The sequence below is a fragment of the Anopheles moucheti genome, chromosome 3, assembly GCF_943734755.1.
Source record: "Anopheles moucheti chromosome 3, idAnoMoucSN_F20_07, whole genome shotgun sequence".
Lineage (NCBI taxonomy): Eukaryota > Metazoa > Arthropoda > Insecta > Diptera > Culicidae > Anopheles > Anopheles moucheti.
The window spans coordinates 21,652,529-21,671,598 of record NC_069141.1 but is presented as its reverse complement, the minus strand read 5'-3'; the positions used below and the strand labels follow the sequence as shown (position 1 = coordinate 21,671,598).

The following is a 19,070-nucleotide window of genomic DNA, read 5'->3' as shown; positions in this document are numbered from 1 at the left end:
GTGTGCGCATGCGCGTGACAGCACGAGCCCACATCTCGCTGTGCACCGTTAGCTTTTCCGTGCCCTTTTTTGCTACTTCCACCATCAGAAAGGGAATTCTCCATCCTCCAGGGATGTTTTGGGTTATCGGAAGCATAGGTACGGTGAGCCGCGTGGCAAAAATAGGTTTTTGATGTACCCTGACAGCGTGAGCGTAGGAAAAAAAAGAACACTCACAAATTGGGATTGGTACGCAGCGGCAAATGTGCGAATGTGCTTCAGTTTGCCAGTGGCTTTGATTTCCATGCCACGCTTGTACTGAATGGCGAATGTGGATTGGGTTCCGACCATCAGCTATGCACGACCCGAATGGGCAGCTGAATGGGCCGCTACGGTCCCGTGCTACACCTGCCAACATCATAATCGAATCGCCGATCATCATCAGCCGTTTTATGAGCCACTCATCTTCATCACATACACACCCGGAATTGGGTGCTGCACGTAACCGCCTGCCAGATGGCGACCGATTGGAAGCTGGCCAAGGCACGAACGGTACGTGTTGAAATTGAGCCTCACGAGCAACAAATGAGGTGTAGTGAAATTCATTTTAAAGATGCACAACACAAGAGTGAGTGTCGTTTAAATATTGCGCAAATATTTAAAGCTCCCCAAAACGCCTAAAAGTATGCAATGATGCAATATTAATAGATGTTCAAACGAAAAGGATTCAACGACCATGGACAAACTCATAGAGCCCTTCGCTCCTGCCAAGGTTATTTGCCAATGAGATAAATTATTGTTCTCTTCGAGATGGGAGTGTTCGATCTTCCATAATCTAGGTTCTGGCATATACTGAAGTCTTGGACATCAATTTGAAGGCTCTATTAAGGCTTAGTTTTTCGTAGTGGATTTATCCTAAAAGTCGTCCAAAAGTCTCGGGATGTAAACAAATAACTGAGTACAGATAAAACTATCCTTTAAGTTGCTTAACGGACTCACCACCGTGAATCGACTTATAGTCGCCAGGGTCTCATATTGTCATTAGATGTCTGGTTCTGTCATTACAATGACACCGAAAAACCTAAACTGATACGTCCGATGAATGATGAGGTGAATGATGAATGAGGCTTAGTTAGCCAAAATCGAGGTGGAGTGATGTTGCACCCTCCAGAAAAGCCAGAAAACTTTGCAAAACCATCAGTTACTTACAGGACTCCTACAAGAGGATAATATAAACCCAAAGTGTTGAAATCTAACCATCATTAATAAAACAGCATAGATATATATCAGCCCAACATCTCAACCTTGAACAGAACAAATAACATTGGAACCATTTGCCTCCAAACATAACAGAAGCAATCCACAGTTGCGTGCGTGCTCAATTAAGCGCCATCGTAGCAACCGCAATGTTGATAGTAATGCCACAAATGCTTCACTTTTTATCGCTAATCTAGTCATGAGTTTAAATTGTGCCCACGACACCACCACCAAACGCAGCCTGCTATGTTTCGGCACGCAATCTCGCAACGCGCCGCGAAGTATGTTGATTTAAAGATCGTCATTTGGAATTCTACTACGGTCAGCACACGAAGTGAACGCAAAACGATGCACTTAAAACGTGACATAATGTGGATGTGTTCATGTGATTCATCAAGTTTTTGGCTTGCCCATGGCCAATTTACACGCGTGCCAAAGATGGTGTAGCGTAATTTATATGCGCTTGTATTACTTTTTTCTCTCTCTCTCTCTCTGTCTCTATCTCCCACATTCGCTGTCTTCCTTCTCACGGTGAACTGTCCTCGCACAGTCCACGCACAGAAGCGATTTATTTGCCTTCCCGGCGCCGGTGGGCTTTAATTCGTGATTGCGAAATTATGTCACCCCGGGTGGTTGTGTTGCGTGAAATGGTTGGCCCGGTGGCGATCGACAATTTCACCGGAAGAGGAAGCAATTTTACCCACGCTCTCTAAGGTTCGGTGAAGAAGACCACTTAAATCCTCCCCAGTGACACACACACACACACACTTTGGTATTAAGCCGGTTCGATTAAGCTGGTTAGTGTTGTTAGGGGTAGAATGCGGCACTTTCTTCTGATTGAAATAATCAGAGGTGTTGTGGAGAGGATAGTGGAAGTGTTTTGGTGAAGTAAGTTTCACCAAACGCACACAAAGCAACGAACGAACCTAGTAGGGGTAGTCATTCCAGTATTTGCTATCCACCATCTAAGGTAAGGTTCTTGCAAAAGGAAGCACCAACCACCATACCGGTCCCAGCGGAACAATGATTGGGCGAGAAAGCGGGCCTCATAATAAATCTCCATAATTTTATGTCAAACTTTTAATGCTGGCCCATTTAATTTGTCCCAAACACCGAGCTGCGCCATGCGGTGAATCCCGGAAAGTTTGTCACTACAAGACAGACCCAAGTACTGGCGGAACCGGGTGGGGGACTTCGCCATTTTCTAAGGGTACATTCAAAATCCTTGGCAAGTAACTCGATGGAAGCCAGTTTTTCTTCCCCTCCTTTGAAGCCATTGGCCACGGCACAGCTGTGACGCTGTGTGCAGCCCAGGTCTGCGTGACGTAGCTTCAATGGATTACGGTTAAAGTCTTGGACGGTGTTTTGAGATGTTGTATCAATTCGTTTCATCTACCCGTCCCCCAACCACATCGGGGCAATGATGGAGCGAATGAAAACTTTTACCAACCGGAAAACTAAAACACGTACTTCCCAAGCGTCCTGCACAGTGTGACACCAACACCATCAAGTGGTCATCCACCCCATCCCCCGACTTGCTGGGGGATATTCGTCGCAAAAGAGCGCCAGTTTTTCCCAACGTGCTGAGCAGGTGGCTTAATTAGTACCGCAAATAACAATACTCGCGTCCATTTGTGCCACACGTTCTCCCAACGCTAAGCACCGTTGGAGCACCGCTGATTTATTGTTTATTTTCACCGATTTTGGTACACATTTCTTTTCTCCCCTCCCATTGGGGGAGGAAGTTTTAACGAGACCCGTACCACACGGGCACGATGATTCCGGTGCTGCCGCGTATTTGTCTGCGCTTGATTCACGCGTTCACAAACAAACGGAGCTGGGTTCGGAATGGATGATTTTGTATTTTTGAAGCATGCAGCATGCGCGTACAATACCGTGAACATTTAGTTTTCGGTTGGTTTGAAGCGCTCGGAAACTTTATTTTATTTTCCATAAAAAAACCAACAAACAAACAAAAAAAGCGCATCCAGTGCGCACATTTTATCCGCGTTAATTAATAAGACAATCTGACAGCGTGACGGGCTCCATCAATATTCCGCATCCAATTACCGAGGCTACCGTGGTGGTGCTGGTGAAGCTTGGCAGAAGCAATGGTACGAAATGCTGTGAAATTATGTTAACAAGAGCCGCTGGCTGCTGGTGAATGATTGACCAACGATCGCAAACTCTTGCTTCGGGTGCTTGTAAAAATAATGATCGATATAAATTATGTTCGCCCGCTTAATGTGCCCGATCGGGCATACCGACGAATGAGTGACTCAAAAATTGAAGAAATCGATAAAGAAAAGCTCACGCATAAATACTGATGATAAATTAACTTCTGTTTTTAGCTACTTTTCTATTAAATTTCAACTGCATTGGCTTAGTGCCAATGTGCGAAGGTTGTCAAAAACCGGGCGACCATAAAAAACGTACTTTCCGGCAAAGCGTCACAGCATGTAAAACGATACCAACCAGCAAATTATTATGGACAAATAAGCTGCACGATGCATAGACTCCAGCGGTGCTTACACAACTGTCTGGATTACGATGGCTGTAACGTTAAGCGTGTAATTCCACGCGACACGCAGCCCCACAGGCATATTGCCACAAAAACTCGCACAGCAAATTGATAAACGACGAACCCGAACCGTCGGTACACAGTGTACAATTGGCAAGCAGTAGCACGAGCCACGATCTGATTGACCGATTGGGTATGGGTGGCAAATGGGAGCGAAATGATTTGTCAATATTTATCCGTACGAAGCGAGCGCTAAAGCAAACACAGGCACTGGCGTCGTTGTGAGAGTGAGTTGTTGTTAAGGGAACTTTTTGATTTCCCTCACTGGAGGAAAGTAATGCGACATATCATCAGCGTACATCAAGAAGCGATAAGAAACGAATGATCGTTAATATGCTTTAAAGCTGTTATTTTAACGCAATATGGTTTTTTATAAGTGCGAGTATAAAACGACCCGATTGATAATAAATCAACATAAAACATGTGACACGCCTGAAAGTATGCAATTGACGGAAAAGCATATTTCGAAATCATCTACTCAAAAATTGAATTAGTTAAAACTTATTCCTCTGTAAGGATTATTGTAAGACTGATAGTAATTCCAAACATCCACAAACAACGTAGCAATTTGCTTTATCGAAATCGTTACATGAATAAATTATCCGACTTTACAGTTTTTCAGAATGTAAATCTGACATAACCTGCTTTAAAACATAATATTGCATACATTTAGGCTCTTTTCGCGATGGGGACCGTTATGGACCGTTTAAATGGTAGTGTTTCATTTATGAATAGGATTCAAAAACAGGGACAGATTAAAAACAAAAAAATAATGTTTACACTTACTCATAAGAAAACGCCTATAGTTATGCAATCCGCATAACAAAAATGGATTTAAAAACTATTTAAATTTTACCTAATTTAAAATATTAAGCCTCTTGCAATATTTTTAATGCAAGAAAATGTATAGATTGAAAGTTTCTTCGGAAAAAATGAAGCAATATTGATACGTTTGGAATGCACTATACTATTCACCCTACTGTTATAGATCCCGTTTCGATCGTGTTTCGTTTGTCGATAGCAATTCTCTTGTTTCTTGTTTTGTGTTCCATTAACGATTCTCTTTGTTCTCATTACATCCGTAATGTGTTTGTTCAACCGCTTTAACGCTTTACTGCATTTATATATATATAACTGTATAACTAAGCTCAGTGAAAGTATTTTAATATCGAAATTCAAAATTTACACATCAAATTCATCCGTGGAATAATACCCATATTCACCAACCCTTTTCATCCACTCACAAACGATTGGCCCACACGTTTCGGTCGATAGTGCGAGTTGGCTCATCCGGCCCGTGTCCGTACCTTTATGCTAATGGTGTTTCCTTTCTCGTTCCATCTACGTTGCGTCGTGCCGCAGGGTAATGCCGCCAACTCGTCGGAAACATCGATGGCCACGCAGCCGGGCGGTTCGGTTACGTCCCGGGCGGCCTCGGAAAGCCGATCGGGACCACCGGGATCGAGCAGTGGCAACGTACCGATCCACCAGAATCCTACCGCAACCGGGGCCAAATTCCGACACGGGCTGCTGCAGCTGATGATCCACACGATCGATCCGCTGCACGATGGTAAGTGCTGTGCGCTCCTGTACGGTATACGTTCGCTTTCTCACATCCCATCGCTCACATCATCCTCATCACGAACACATAAACATATGAGCAGCAAAATAACGAAACATATTTACCACTAACCTTTCTCCCATTCTCCCCCACAAATCAGCAAGGTCATCATTGTTATCATCCCAAATGTAAATGAATACACCGCAAAAACAAAAAAAAACAAAACCCGGACCGTAAATGATCCAACATACTGTACATAAGCGAAAACATGCAAACACACAAACACACGCTAATAACTTATACGTTAGAATGTTGCATATGTTTGATTAGGTTTGTTTTGTTTTGGCTGTGTCACACGTTACATATTGGCGTTACTACAAACCATCACGACGAGAAGATGAGTGTTAGCAAGTGTTGCAAAACTGTTTAATTTGTTGAATTACTTTTTTTCCGAACTTTCTTTTGGTCCTTGCTGGAACCCATCCAACTGACGCTTTATGTTTTTATGTTTTAAGTATGCTTTTTATCGCTGTTGCATTAAAAACAAGGTTCTTACACCACCCACACACGTACGGAAAAATGTTTAAGTGCACGATATTACCTTCTATCGCATCGTTTATGGGCTTGAGTTAATGATTTAACCACCATCCTGCTCTTCTATGTGCCATTTCTGTTCTACGTCCGTTTCTGCAATCTGTAACGCTTTTATGTAAGCGCTTTTTACCAATTTATGGTTTTTTTTTGACCTCGTCGTGATCGTCTTCCGGCCTTCCCCTTTACCCGCTTTTTTCGGTTTGAATTAACTCCCCATCAGCAAGCGACATTACGTTTACGAATCATTTTCATTATCCGTTTTGGTGAAATCATTAATAATCTTCTCGTCGTACATTAACATACACCATACAGCACGAAAGTGGATAAAAAAAGGAACACATACACACCATCCCATCCACAATCACCTCATATAGTCTTGCTCACTGACCGGAGCAACGAAGCATACGTCGGCGATCTGTCTTCTTTTTCCTTTTGCTCGCTTTTTTTCACTCTTCTCTATCTTTTCCACCATCAACATCCCTCCAACGAGCGTCAAGTCAATGGGCCACCGAAAAATATTCGCCCAACCTCAGGTCGCCTAACGTCTGCTTCGCGTGCTCCCCATACAAATATGTTCTGTGGATGGTTCTGCGCTTACGGGGATGGATAAGGTTGCACATGCGATCACCCAAAACGGAGCGGGCTTCCAATGTCCTGCCAACTCACCGCACCCGTGCCCGTGAGCGGACAACCATCGTAGGTCATAGTTTAAGTACATTTGAAGATTAATATGTTTGCCATTTATGATTAAATGGAGTAGAAAGTTGCGTTGCGGTTTGCGTTGATTGTTAGACGTAGTGTGTCGTTAATCATTTCGATTGGCATTGCGAATGAAATATGGTTTTACTTGAGCGTAAAAGAGGAACCGAAACAGTAGTGAGAAAAATAATAACCAAGAAGACAAAAAAATCGAAACAGTCGAACTAACTGAACTAAAATAACACACAAACAAGCAACTAGCGAGAGCAAGAGAGTGAAGCACCACAACACAAACGGTTACAAAACACAGACCCCGGTCCAACAAACAGAAACAGATCGCAATCGCCGATCGGATCCGAAGGTCTCTGCTGCTGTCGCTGGCAGACTACGGGAAAACAGTTAATTCCATAACAGGTTGCTACGTGGCGTCCTCCATTCGTTGCCAGTTCCTTTGGCTTTGCCATGGCTTGGAAGGATGATTTGACCTTCAACACCTGTTTATAGTTCGCGTTCATTGTTCTGTTGAAAGGTGTTCTTTAGTAGTCGCGTGTGGAGATGACGATGCTCTGTGTCTTTAATTATGCCTCTTGATTATCCTTTATGTACATAACGATAAGTTTTCTTTTGTTTTTAATATCTTTTTTGATATTTTATTGATGTACTACGTAGTATGGTGTAATAAAATCATACAGTGTGTGCTGATACATAACTATTACTAGGTTACTAGATTGTTTTTATAAAATTCAAAATAAAAAAGGTAACTAGATGATGTTTTATTAAGCTACCAAATTAGACCATAGATGGCCATGAGCAAAAAAGCTTAAAACCATCCTTCACAACATTAATTGTGACATAATGTTGATATGTTTACACAAAGAAAAGACAAACATTCAAGTAAACAAAGCTATTAAAGCATTTAAATAATATAACTAATAACAAATATTCCAAATAGAAATTGAATTTGCGATTCTAGTAAGTTCAATACGAAAAGGGTTTGAACTCATATTAACATTATATAAGGTGTCTTAAAGGAGTTATGATATTCGAACAAATTTTGCAATCATTATCGAACGAAAGTAAATTACTCGAAGGTAATAGAATGGAAAATGATAAAATAAATGTGCCAAATTCTAAAACTAGAAGGGCCATATAATTATGTTGCGCACTGTATGAACTTACAGAAGTAAATTGCTAATTACAACCCATACCGTCGACACATTTTTATGAGTTTCAATCCGCAGCTGTTATTGATTTATTTCGCTGGGTGTACGTACGAAACAAATCTGTCCATTTATGGGTGTCGTTCATTTGTTTTTGCTTCGCCCGATTGGTGACCTTTGAATGTTTAATGCAAATTAAAGTTACCAATACGATCGACACAATAGACGGAAAGGGGAAGGGAAGGAGAGGAGAATGAATGTTTCATTCAAAATGGGGGGAAATGTATGCAAAAGATAATTGATATTTCGTGTCATTAATATATATTTCCTCAACTCCCACGCCTACACGTGGATCAATTTTGTGGCTATGTGTTAGTGTGCACGTGCCGAACATTACGCCAAAATCGTCCGATTCTGGGGGTAGCTGAAAGTGGGCTGCAAGTCATCCCCGGTCGTTAGTTCGAGGTGTCCTTTTCCCTTTCATTACCGTGCGTTTAAGCCTCGCTGGCCCGCCCAACACCTATCATCCCATTGCTCCTATAGCCTGTGCAATAAAAAATTCAATAGCTTCCATGTCAACCAACAATTAATCTTTTGCGCACCGGGGCATTTCTCCCAATTTATACCACTTGTCTGGTGGGTCCGCCAACGGTCGTCGATGGTGAACGCGCTGTGGGTAGATTGCGTTTTTTTGGAAATCTTTTCCCTTTTCTTCACCGTTTGTCTCATTTATCTGTGGCAAACAATCCTTTTTACACTGTCCTGATTGACCTCGGGACAGTAATTTGTTCCTTTTTTTGTTTTTTTTGCTCAACTCAACGAGCGCTTTATATTCGTTACGAAAAATTTGCAACTTGACGATATTCGGCACGAAATGGTTCGTAAGTGGTGGCTATGATTGCCACAATAGAAATGACGGTGTTAATTTGAATTTTATTGGCACACTTTCTGTCGCTGGTGCCAGTGGAGGATCAATCCCCTTGAAGGCCCAGGGCGGAATTTTTCAAGGGGGGCCCATAATTTTGCTACGGCATTATCGGTGTTAGGGAGATGTACTTCAAACATGATGTAACAACACCAGCAAAGTCTCGGAAAGAAAGCTCCTTTGCGTACACCTCACAGTTCTGCTGCGTAGCTCTGTAAACGGGCTTAGTAAGCTAGTCTCTATATATAAACGTTTGTATGCGCTAAGGAGAACGATAACGCCACTACTTGGATCGCCATTAGCTGGTACGAAATTCCATACAAAACCAGCTGTTTTCAGATTGCCGATACCAGGAGAGCATCCACGGAAGAGGTAGCACCTAGTACAGCAATTTTGGTCGAAAACCGCCGAAAGTTATGCAATGTTTAAACACTAACTTTCCCGTTGGTCGTGAAAAATTTCTTCGAAAACTACCAGTTTCCGAATGTATAATACCAGGAGAGCATGCACGGAAGAGGTAGCTCCTGGTACTGCGCCGTAAGGTATGCAATGTTTATACACTAACTTTGCAACCAACTTGCAACGCAATGCGCCGTAAGGTATGCAATGTTTATACACTAACCTTGCAACCAACTTGCAATGCAAGTTTGGTGCATGCAAGAAACTTGCAGCAAGATGGCGCGCAAGATGGCGCCCAACTTCGTACTTGCATGCAAGTTCTTGCATGCAAACTTGCATGCAAGTTCTTGCAAGCAAATTCTTGCATGCAAACTTGCATGCAAGTTTGTATGCAAGTTTGCATGCGAGTTTGTATGCAAGTTTGCATGCTAGAACTTGCATGCAAGTTTGCATGCAAGAACTTGCATGCAAGAACTTGCATACAAACTTGCATGCAAACTTGCATACAAGAACTTGCATGCAAACTTGCATACAAGAACTTGCATGCAAACTTGCATACAAGAACTTGCATGCAAACTTGCATACAAGAACTTGCATACAAACTTGCATGCAAACTTGCATGCAAACTTGCATACAAACTTGCATGCAAGTTTGCATGCAAGAATTTGCTTGCAAGAACTTGCATGCAAGTTTGCATGCAAGTTTGCATGCAAGTACGAAGTTGAGCGCCATCTTGTTGCAAGTTTCTTGCATGCACCAAACTTGCATTGCAAGTTGGTTGCAAGGTTAGTGTATAAACATTGCATACCTTACGGCGCATTGCGTTGCAAGTTGGTTGCAAAGTTAGTGTTTAAACATTGCATACCTTTCGGCGGTTTTCGACCAAAATTGCTGTACTAGGTGCTACCTCTTCCGTGGATGCTCTCCTGGTATTATACATTCGGAAACAGGTAGTTTTCGAAGAAATTTTTCTCGACCAACGGGAAAATTAGTGTCCTGGTCCTGGTGCATTTTCGTTTATACTTTAAAGTCACAAAGTCGATATCCTTCTCTGCATTTAATTTATCACATAGAAAAAAATGTTTTATATAACTACGGAAGATATTTTTGATCAATTTTCTACTTTGTAAATTAATTTTTTTTTTGCTCTAATTTATATTTGTTTTAAAATTTTCAAAAATAGCACAAAAGGCACAAATTTATTGGGGCCCCCAACACGGCGTGGCCTTAGGCGACCGCCTTCTCCGCCTACCGTTTGATCCGCCGCTGGCTGGTGCAGTGGAGGATCAATCCCCTTGGAGGCTCAGGGCGGAATTATTAAAGGGGGCCTATAATTTTGCTACTAAAAATGCTATCGGATAATGCCTATCGGTGTTAGGGAGGTGTACTTCAAACATGATTTAACAACACCAGCAAAGTCTCGGAAAGAAAGCTCCTTTGCGTACACCTCAGAGTTCTGTTGTGTAGCCTATTTTTGCTATAAATTAGTTCTGCTGTAAAATTTTCACAAATCGCACAAACGGCACAAATTTTTTGGGGCCCCCAACACGGCGAGACCCTAGGCGACCGCCTACTTCGCCTACCGTTTGACCCGCCGCTCCGTTGGTGATGTGATTTAAAATGTTCACAAGGTAAAAATATATTTAAAACAACAGGCTATTCTAAATCTTATTTAAAAAATCCATAATCTGAAGAATATTCAGTTGGTATTCGGTAAAAATTTTGGAAATTATTTGTGCTTCATGAAAGCGTCACTAACCATGCACTAAGTGAACTAAACGGAAAGTAGTAAATGGAAACGAGCCCAGCGCGAAAAGCAAGCAGCTTTTTCCGGCAAACATAATACTCAAACCACAGCCCCAAACCTGATCAACATCAAACCAGTACCCAGAAAACGGAAGGAAACATTGCATAAAATACGTAAAATAATCACACAACCAACAACTCAACCCTTCCAAAAGCTTCCGGACGTGCAACGACTGACGCTGCTCGGGCACATTCGGCTGGGGCAAAACTGCAACTGTGCACACAGACCGTGCACACATACCACCAGCACGCAACACACGATAGAAGAAGGAAAAACGAGCAGAGTAAACAGTACCATTATAAGTGCTAACCGAGCATCGGGATGGTTGCAGGAAAGGGACGGGCACGGGCCATTACGTACGGCCACGGTGAATGTGTAATGGTTATGAGTGTAAGCATTCAACGGTTTGTCTGCCAGTATCGCAATCGTCTATGAGACGCCATTTGTGTGTGCCGCCTTAACCGCCAGCCCACCACAAGTGGTAAAGCGATGGGATTCCCTGCGCGTGATCACAAGCACGTCATACCCATTTGCTCGACCGTAAAGGACCCGTGGACCGTATGCACAATGGCGGACAGTGAAACAGATGACGGCTTTGGATGACAATTTTAAATTTCATACGCTTCACGTGCCGGATAATTGTGCAGCTTTCCGGCGACGAGACGACTTTAAAATAGATGCTGCAATATGGTGTAGAATGGTGTGCAGGTATTAAGGGTAAGGTTTAGCGTGCAAAACAATCGTGCCAAACACACGGGCGAGAAAATTCCATTGCAAGAAGCAGCCATCAACAACCGAGCAATCGAACAAATCACCAGAACCGGAAAGGATGGATGATGTTAAAATAAGACATAAATTCATCTTTTATTTACCAAACAACACGCCACACCCCCGATACAGCCCGAGCCGGGTCGAACCCGGCCCGAGTGCAACAATTTGCTGGTTTGGAACCACCACGGCCGGGCACTACGCCATCTTTTATTCATTCGCAAGAATATAAATGGTTCAATTTATGCAGCTGTTGGCGGTACGCTCCAAGCCTCATCCTCGCGTGATACGTGATCTTCGGATGAATCGTGATCAAAACCGCCCGACAGCATGAAGCAATATCGAATTCGAGCATCGTTCCGACGCCACCATTTTGTCTACACGCGCACACACACACACAAACTGAGGGAAAATTCAAATGATGCGCTTCCCAAAGGAGGACAGGTTCGGGACATGGGGTCCATTGTTTTGTGTGGCGTTTCCGTTGGCAAACTTTTCCGTTCCCGAAAACCCTAGTAGATGACCGGATGGTGAAGGAAAACAACAAAAAAAGGCTATTCTAGTGTCCACATTAGGCCAGGACGATAGTGACGTTACAGTTCGCGCATAATGGGTAATTTGCGTTAGGGTAACTTTTCTCTCTCTCTCTCTTTCTCTCTCTAACGCTACACTAATTGCATTCCGAGCCAAAACTCTAGAATATGTGGATGCAACGCGTGTGTAGCGTGTTTCTAGCGCACAAAATGGTGGACGAAAAGTTTTTCCCGAGGGGCAAAATTTTGGGATACGAGATGAGGTGGAAAATTATGATTTAACAAGCCACGGCGAAAACTAATAATGACATATTGGATGGAGTGGAGTTTAAAACTTGGTACTAATTTGTTGTGCTGTCACATTTATGCTCCCCCGTTGTATGCTTTCTATGGTTTGTTTAATTTGGTTTTAATTTTACATTGCTTCACTGTTGGGTGTTGAAGAAGGTCGAATCCTCCGTCTCAAAAATTGCGCATGTTGGAAAGCTGTACATAATAGAAGCAAACGCATAGGCGATGTTGTCGGTTTGTGTCATCATGAAAGCTGTACTTAGTCGAACGCATTACAGGCAAATACATTCTGCCTCCATTACATGTTATCGTTGCGTGTATGTGCGTTTTATTTGTTGAAATTGTTACATGTTCAACCGTTAAAAACACGTCATTGTTAGACTTACACCCTTCCATGTGCAGCTGCAGCCATAGCCTACTAGCGAAGTTTTGCTGTTTTGATGTGTAGCGTGTGAAGAGCATAAAAGGACATGGGCGAAATAAGGGCTGTCGGACTCTGTGTCTGTGGCTGTTTTGTGTGTTTCTCTGTTTCGCTCTCGCCCGTGTATTTGTTTGTTCTGTTCTGTTCTGTTGTTTGTTTCTCTCTTCTCTTTCCTTCTGTCTCTCTGTCTCTCTTTCTCTCTTTATCACTGTCGCTCTCCGTATTTATAACTCTACCACAAACGTTGTACCGCGCCAGCAAACCGATCAGCCTACCGTGCCATGTCAAAATTTGTTCCAGCATTTAATCCATAATTGGCAAATTCCATACTAACATTACGTAATAACATAATAAAAGATCCCGTTCCAGGTAAAGTCGATGAAAAGGCGACTCAGCTGCACGCGATCGCATCGCTGAAGGTGCTGCTGGACGCCACCAAGCCGCAACGGGGCGCAGCGACCTCGTCCGCGGCGAACCATGTTAAAATTAATCTAAAAGAAACCACCTTAGCTAGCGATCGTCCAAATGGAAATATAGATACAACAATTGATTCGGTAAGTAGCCAGGTTCAATTACAGTGCTCTAGTTCCAGTCTGGGACCATTGTGGAATGGGAACGTTTAAACGATTTCTACAGTAAATCTCACAATTTATAATCGATTAACAATCAATCAGCAATCTCATCTCGTCGTCGTACAGTCGATCCATTGCCAGCTCGGAATTGAATGCGTACGTTTCATGGGGAAACGTTACCCGTTCGTTCCAATTTTCCAAACCATCATCCTTTACGGTGATCGGCCTTTCATGGCAGTCGGTTTTGCCTTCCAGGTAGAACACAAACACAAAAGAGCATAATCCTATCCCCTAAAACCCGAGCGGAGGACTAGCAACATGTCCATGTCCAACGACAAAACGTTAGTCGCTCACCGGCTGGCATTCATGCTGTCACAGCACGGCCAGGAAACTGACCAGGAGCGGAACGCTAGCGAGTCCCGCTCGCTGTTGGTACTGGAACTCGATTAGTCCGGAGGCCAATTTCAATTTCAACCCTCTTTCAACCGAGGGAATGCAACATTCCTGTGCCGGTCGGGTACTTTACGTTCACGCTGGTCAGTGAACATGCCAGCCAACACTGCTCGAGGACTTGAACCGGAATGGCTAGCTGTAGGAATGCCGTCTATTTATAGCAGCACGAGCGCAAACCGCAGAAACGCGGCGAAGACGACTACGGACCTGAACGGTTCGCCTTGGTCATTCAAAAGCAAAACGACGAGGACCGCTTTTATGAGGCACTGCTTCCAGCCAGTTGGCCCGTTGCCCATCGGAATGAGCTGGTTTTGATTGACAACTATCTGACGACTCTTGCCGGTAGTTTGTTTGTGTGTGTGTGTGTGTGGCTGTGTGCGCTGGTTTCCGTTTTGCAACGAACCGAATGCAAAACCACCCCAAGCGCGGACGACTTCGCACCGAATCGAAAGCAACTGTTGCCGGTACGTCGTACGTATACCGGACGGGGTTTTCCGATGAATATTGCATGTAGCGTTTTGCCGCAAACGTGAGCACATGGAAATTGAAACCCATTTTTGCCATTTACCATTTGGTGAATGCCCGTGCCTTGCGGGTGGGCCTATGCGCAAGGGGGGGTGAGATGGATATAATTTATGCGCGAAAGATGGATAAACTGTGTCTAGTTTTGAATAAATGTTTGCACAAGCGCCGGTTCGATCGATTGGCAAAACTTTCATGATCTGCTGGTGGAGCTTTTTATTTTCATTTTGATCTCGTAGGAAATGCTGCATTCTTGTGGACGTGCTGGTGATGATGATTATGCTGATGATGATGATGATGATGATGATGATATGAATAGTGTTCGGTACACGCCTCGGAGGCGATCAATTTCAATAAGAGCACTAAACAAACTAGGCAGATGGAAAAAAATTGATTTTCAAAAGCAACTACGGTATTGAAAATGGAATTAGAATTCAGGCGAAGAAATGTGGTAAAAATGCACTTATGGTGCATGATAATGACATTGCCTCACACCATACACGTCATACTGCTGTCATATAAATGTCATTTTCAATTAACGTCTTTGTCATTCGAGTATTCGAGTGCTTGGTTTCTTTGTTCGTAGTAAGCAATATTCTTTCCATTTGGTTGTAAATGTCCATCAAGAGGCAGAATCGCACGTTCGATACGATAAATAAATTGATTGACAATTATATACTAAGAGTAAAATGACGTATGTTTTCTGTCAAATACTTTTCACCACTAGTCACTAGACCGATTGTACAGCGTTTTTCTGTTAGAGGGCGCTGTTGCAAAATCAGCATTAAATAAATTCATCGTATTTAATATAAGGAATCTGCGCAAAGGGGAATATTTTGCAGGATTTTACTGATGTTAAGAAAAGTAGGCATTGTTTGAAACTTGCGGGACTTGGTTGTAGATTATGTACAGGGTAATTAGGCTCTAATTATCTTAGATGAGACTTTCTTAGTCTTCGAGGACAAAGGATACACTCTTTTTCAATTAACTGCATACTTTTATGAGCCTTTGAGCCAAACACAATGCTCTGCATTATTTTGCCCTAAAAGCACATACGCTATGGTTTAGCAGAAAACAATTCTACCACCATCACATCTGATAGCACTTGTAACACTTCAAACTGTTCATGCATTATTGACTGCTGCTTTCCACTCATGCAAGTATAATCGACAAACGTTTGCCAATCGCACACACCCGAACCTGCCATCATTCTTGTTGACACCGAATTTTTGCACTATTCCAATCGGGCAGAGACGACCAGAACCATTGGTCTACCTCATCCGTCAACAGCTCACAGACGAACGTTATAAGATATTTACTTTCAAGTGCCTCTGTTGGCCACAGCGGCGAATCGTTTCCGTAAATTGATTTTGAGACAACTTTACCCATTCGAACCATCAACAGAGCATGAATCAACCGGGTGCACATTGTTCACTTTGGCAATCGGCCAACCTGCCGCAAAGCTGTCCAACCAGACCAGCAGTTCGGTTTTGCCACACAGCTCGGTGCTGTCTTGCTTTTGCAAATACTTTCAAAAAACCCCCCGAATGGTACCGTTTGGCCGAATCATTTGTCCAACGCAAACACATTGCGGTATGAGCTTTCCTTCTTGGACGGCAAGAGATATGGCGAGTTGCCCTCTGTTTTGCACGTGTTTGTATGGTTCCATTTGTTTGTGTGGAGATACAGTACCCTCTTCGCCCGAAGGCAAATCCTTTTCAGTTATCATTTTGTTCAAGCATAAGGGATTTAAAAAAGCATTGGCCGCTTGCTTTCTTTGAAATTTCCATCATCGTATGTACGTGCTTGGCGCGCGGGTAAGTCACTGCCGCTGAGTATCCACTCGCCAAAAACCCGGCTAATCGAGTGTCGGATGTCCACGAAACTGACGGCACAAAACCGTTTGCCGTCGGGTTGGGATGAGATTTGAATGGAGAGATATGCAAATTCCATTCTAGGGCTGCTTGCTGTGGGACAACCGTACCGGGACCGTTTCGATAAAGCTCGAAAGCGCGCCTGGGCCCAGTGGAGCTGCCGGAGTCGGGACGAAGTGATGAGTTGAACGCTTTCACTTCGTATCTAGATACAGCTTCATGTTGGATGATTATTGATATGATTTTCTCATCATAGTACTCGTTTACAGCCACACTCGCTACGATGACTTCCATCCTGCCCGTTCATTGTTCGGTGCTGGCTGTGGTACTATCTGATTCGGGTCCGTTTTTTCGGCTCCTCCCAATTTAACTAACCTTAAAGCGTGAGTCAGCAAACGTCAGCACAAAGAGGGCTCGCTGTTATTTGCTACAGTCTACCCCTCACAACATAACCGAACCGTACGTATCAGTTTTCCTTATCGAGAGAGAGAGAAAAAAAAACAATGCCGATCGTAAACGTTAAGGAAGGTTGACGAACGGGACCATGAGTTCTTGTAAATAGACCTCACGAAAAAAAAAACCCCGGAAACACGATCTGTTCTCCTATCTGAGGGGTCGATTTGGGAAACAAATGTAATGCGCTTTCGAAAAGGGCGCACGAGGAAATTTCCCTTTTCTCCTTCTCCACGCTAAGTGTCCTTGCGAGCGATAGTGCGCACGATAAGCATGGGCAAATGTTTGGCGAAACCAGTCGACAAGAAATGGGCGAAACCTCGACCTCACTGGTTCCCATCGATCGGTAAAGATGTGCGGCTCTTGACGAATTCATTTACAGCAGCGGTACTGTGAAGGGACAGAGATGGTGGACGCTTCTGGAATGTTCCCAGCGCGTTGAGTGTCGCTAATTGATGGTAATTTGCTATTTTTGAGTGTAAGCACAATGTGAAAGCTTGAATGAAATCAGCCTATACACGTGAACAACGTGTGAATGAAACGGAAACCATTAAGGATCAGCCTTATTCCGGTTTAGTATCAACCGAACGCACTGTTTGATGTCGGTTAACTGAGCTGAGAAGGTAAATGAACCCTGGCGGTTGAATAATAATCACTAGCAAGAAGCGCAGAGCCGCCCAGAAGAAGCACGGTATTCGGTTGCTACTATTTTCATCCCTTGGGAAATTTTCAAGGATGAACGAATAGGAAAAGAGAGAGAGCGAAAGAGAGAAAAAAAAGCTGGTGGTAGTAAAATCACGTGGGTATGAAATAAATCCATTAACCCATTTTCTGCCCTGGGATGGAGACGTTCAACCGTGGAAGTTGTTGTTTGTGCCAGCCATTCGTGACGTGAGCAAAACCCATAAACATTACTGTAAGACTTACTCAATTAGCTCTCTGATGCATTAAAAACCTATCCAAGGAAGCAACGGTAAAGATAGCGGTTTGGAAGATCTCTACAAAAACCCCCATTTCGTAAGCTAATTTTCTCTCTTCCAATAAAACAATCCAACAAAACATGGGCTCTTGAACATTCCCATTCATGTGCTGCTCTCCTGAATTACATCTTCCGCTCCATGTCTCCCACCATGGTTGCCCGCATTCCGGGAAACCGGGAGAAAAAAGGTCACCCGAGTGAACTTTTTTCAAGGGCAAAGCTTCCAGTCCGGCAACGAGGAAGAAGCTTTTGAGCTTCCTGTTAATCTCCTTTCTCTTTTCTTCCACAGCGCGTCCTTATAGGGTGCTTCTGTCAAAGTGACACAGAAATGTCCTCCCGGGTTGCGATGGTAACGCCTGGCATGATGTGTTTTTTTTTTTGTAGAAGAGAGCAGAAAATCTATCGTTGGTGTGTTTATGTTCGCTGGATACGATGTATTTTTAATGTGAGCTTTAACACATCCTCTTCCGATTATAGAAGTGTGAGCTTGAAAGCCACCATTTTTCGAACACTGTTAGAAGGTTAATAAATAAAGATGTTGATTAACCTCCAAGTAGCACAGATTTCCGTGATGCTTCCCCATCATAGCTGGAATAAAGAACATTTTGTAATGCTTGTTTGTAGGAAAACTAGAGAAACATATTTTAACACTCTCATTTTGTTCTACCGTTTTGATAATATTTTAGGGTAACGAATTAGAAGAGGAACCACCAGAAGCACTGAGCATGTCGTGGCCAAAGGGTGCTAGGAAACGAATAACCTACCTACTAGTAGCTCCAATTATCTTTCCTCTGTACCTAACACTTCCCGACACCAGGACACCGAGGGGTAAGAAGTTCTTCCCCGTCACGTTCATCGGATCGATCGTGTGGATAGCCGCCTACTCGTATCTGATGGTGTGGTGGGCCACCGTTGTCGGCGATACCTCGAAAATACCGGCCGAGGTAAGTGTGCATCCCGTATCCTGGCCACGGCACCAAACGGGGACTTCGCTGTTCTAGCAACCGCTAACGATCATTGAATGTTCCGATTGCAGGTGATGGGACTGACATTTTTAGCAGCAGGTACCTCAATTCCTGATCTGATCACATCTGTGATTGTGGCACGCAAAGGCTTCGGCGATATGGCGGTGTCCAGCTCCGTCGGTAGTAACATCTTCGACGTAACGGTCGGGTAAGTGATGGACGGGTCGTTGTCCCACGGCCCCCGTACCTAGCGGATGTACTAATCCCCGTTCCATTT

At 43.5% G+C, this 19,070-nt stretch overlaps 1 protein-coding gene across 1 annotated transcript in view; it reads left to right on the top strand.

Annotated features, from left to right (window-relative positions):
- Positions 1 to 19,070, top strand: part of LOC128303896 (sodium/potassium/calcium exchanger Nckx30C) — a 73,664-nt gene that overhangs the window by 45,077 nt on the left and 9,517 nt on the right. Inside the window, exons 3-6 of the mRNA XM_053040979.1 lie at positions 5,180 to 5,387; positions 13,333 to 13,529; positions 18,515 to 18,772; positions 18,865 to 19,001. Coding sequence (XP_052896939.1) covers positions 5,180 to 5,387; positions 13,333 to 13,529; positions 18,515 to 18,772; positions 18,865 to 19,001 — 800 coding nt within the window. The remainder of the gene's footprint in view (positions 1 to 5,179; positions 5,388 to 13,332; positions 13,530 to 18,514; positions 18,773 to 18,864; positions 19,002 to 19,070) is intronic.